Below are 2,002 nucleotides of genomic sequence, written 5' to 3' on the forward strand. Positions count from 1 at the left end.
CTATCTCTTGCCATGAAGTTGTACAGAGAAAATGGTCTTCTGATCTCGGGAAAACAGTTTTCTGGTAAATAATTTTGCTATGCCTTTTTTAACCTCTTGGTTTCTTAGGCTATAAATTATGGGGTTGAACATTGGAATTAATGCATTATACAACACAGCAAAGAGTTTGTTTTGTTCAAGGGACTGTGTGGATGTCGGTCTTATGTATGAACAAAGCAGAGTCCCATAAAATAGAATAACGACCGTCAGGTGGGCGGAGCAGGTGGAGAAGGCTTTGCGTCTGCCCTCTGCAGAACGGATCTTCAAGATGGTGGAGATGATGTACACATAAGATACAAAGGTTGACAAAATACATGGCATCACCACAAAACTTCCCAAAATATAAGTTATATGATCAATGGTGGAGGTACTGGTGCAGGAGAGTTTTAGCAGTGCAGAGAGGTCACAAAAGAAATGGTTGATTATGTTGGACCTGCAATAGGAGAAACTTGATAGAAAGACAGTGTATGTCATAGGATCCAGGTTTCCAACAATCCACAGCCCCGCAACGATCAGGACCCAGACATTCCAGTTCATGATCACGACATAGTGCAGGGGGTGACATATTGCGACATAGCGGTCATAAGCCATGACTGAAAGCAGAAGAAATTCTATACATAGCGAAAGTAAGAAAAAATATACCTGCATGAAACACCCATTTACAGAAATCCTCTGATTTTTCCTCAAGAAGATGTCCAGAAGTTTGGGAAGAGTGACTGAGGTGGAAGAGATATCAACGAGGGACAAGTTACAGAGGAAAAAGTACATGGGGGTGTGCAGGCGAGGGTTCAGGCATGTTACTGTTATTATAGTGAGGTTCCCCAACAGGATGATCAGGTAAATCAGTAAAAACAGAAGGAAAAGAGGGATTTGGAGGTCTGGAAATTCGGGAAATCCCAGAATGATGAATTCTGTTGCAGTGGTGGTATTTTCCTTTTGATACATTATGGAAACAGTGATGAAATATAAGGGAAAAATTTGCATCATTAGAAATGATTGAATATACAAGTTCATTGAATATACATGAGAGGAGAACCTATGATGTCCTCTCTAGGGCTACATACACTGACCTGAGCTAAAGGAGATGCAGTCATAAAGTTCAGCCTTCTTCAATCTGCCCTAATTTGGGCATGCGGTGATTTTATTACATGGATCACAAGGATCTTTGAAGACATTTTTCATCTTCTCTGACAGACTCCTGGCACCCCAACCTTAAGAAAGGACAAGAAAGACCATTAAGATGCGCCAACAGGGCAAGTATGAAAGAGTTAGCTTTGAAAGCCATTGTCAGGTGGTAGAGTGTGGGACTGAATCACAAGTTGGGGTATCTTAAAGGAGTGCAATCATCAATTGATTGAAAAATACGGGTTGGATCACTAAAATGAGGAGAAATATTGCAAGGACCACAGCCACAGGTAACATAGGTACTAATGGTGTCTACTAAATGGAAACCAGATCATCTTAAATAACACATTGATGAGCTAGAAAGGGTTGATGCAACCTAAACATTATGATGATGCTTCTCTTTTGGAAATGTTGTGAGGAAATTCTCAGAATAAGTTGGAAAGTCAGAGGATTAAAGGATCTGCCTCATTCTCAGATCCATGAGAAGATGCCATGTTCTCAGGAGTGGTTGAAAGGGCATTGGCAGAGAGGCCCGGTCGAGGAGAAGATGATGGACACTGTACTGTAAGGTTTTGTAATCTGTCAGATGAGAAAGTTAGGAGTAATATCATAACGTATTTGTTATCCTAGTAATAGTTGAATCATGAGACATGTAGTTTGTGAGTTTTCACATGTTCTGCACTGTACAACCTTCAAGCACAGTATCCTGGTCTATAATTTCCATTCTGTGCACTCTCAGGAGTGATAGAACAACATCAAAAATAATGTGTTGCAAATAATAAGTCAGACACATACAGGAACACAGACTAAAAGGGCTGACTGGTGTGACCGTGAATGG

General features: G+C 40.6%; 1 protein-coding gene across 1 annotated transcript; it reads right to left on the bottom strand.

Moving 5' to 3' along the window:
* Positions 1 to 984, bottom strand: LOC115457345 (olfactory receptor 151-like). The gene has a single exon (XM_030186762.1). It carries the CDS (start codon positions 982 to 984, stop codon positions 1 to 3), a length of 984 nt encoding a protein of 327 aa, XP_030042622.1.
* Positions 985 to 2,002: the final 1,018 nt, after the last annotated feature.

Source organism: Microcaecilia unicolor, chromosome 14, assembly GCF_901765095.1.
Source record: "Microcaecilia unicolor chromosome 14, aMicUni1.1, whole genome shotgun sequence".
Taxonomy (NCBI): Eukaryota; Metazoa; Chordata; class Amphibia; order Gymnophiona; family Siphonopidae; genus Microcaecilia; species Microcaecilia unicolor.

Coding starts and splice junctions, on each gene's coding strand:
- LOC115457345 (XM_030186762.1), bottom strand. CDS start 984: ATGTATCAAAAGGAAAATACCACCACTGCAACAGAATTCATCATTCTG.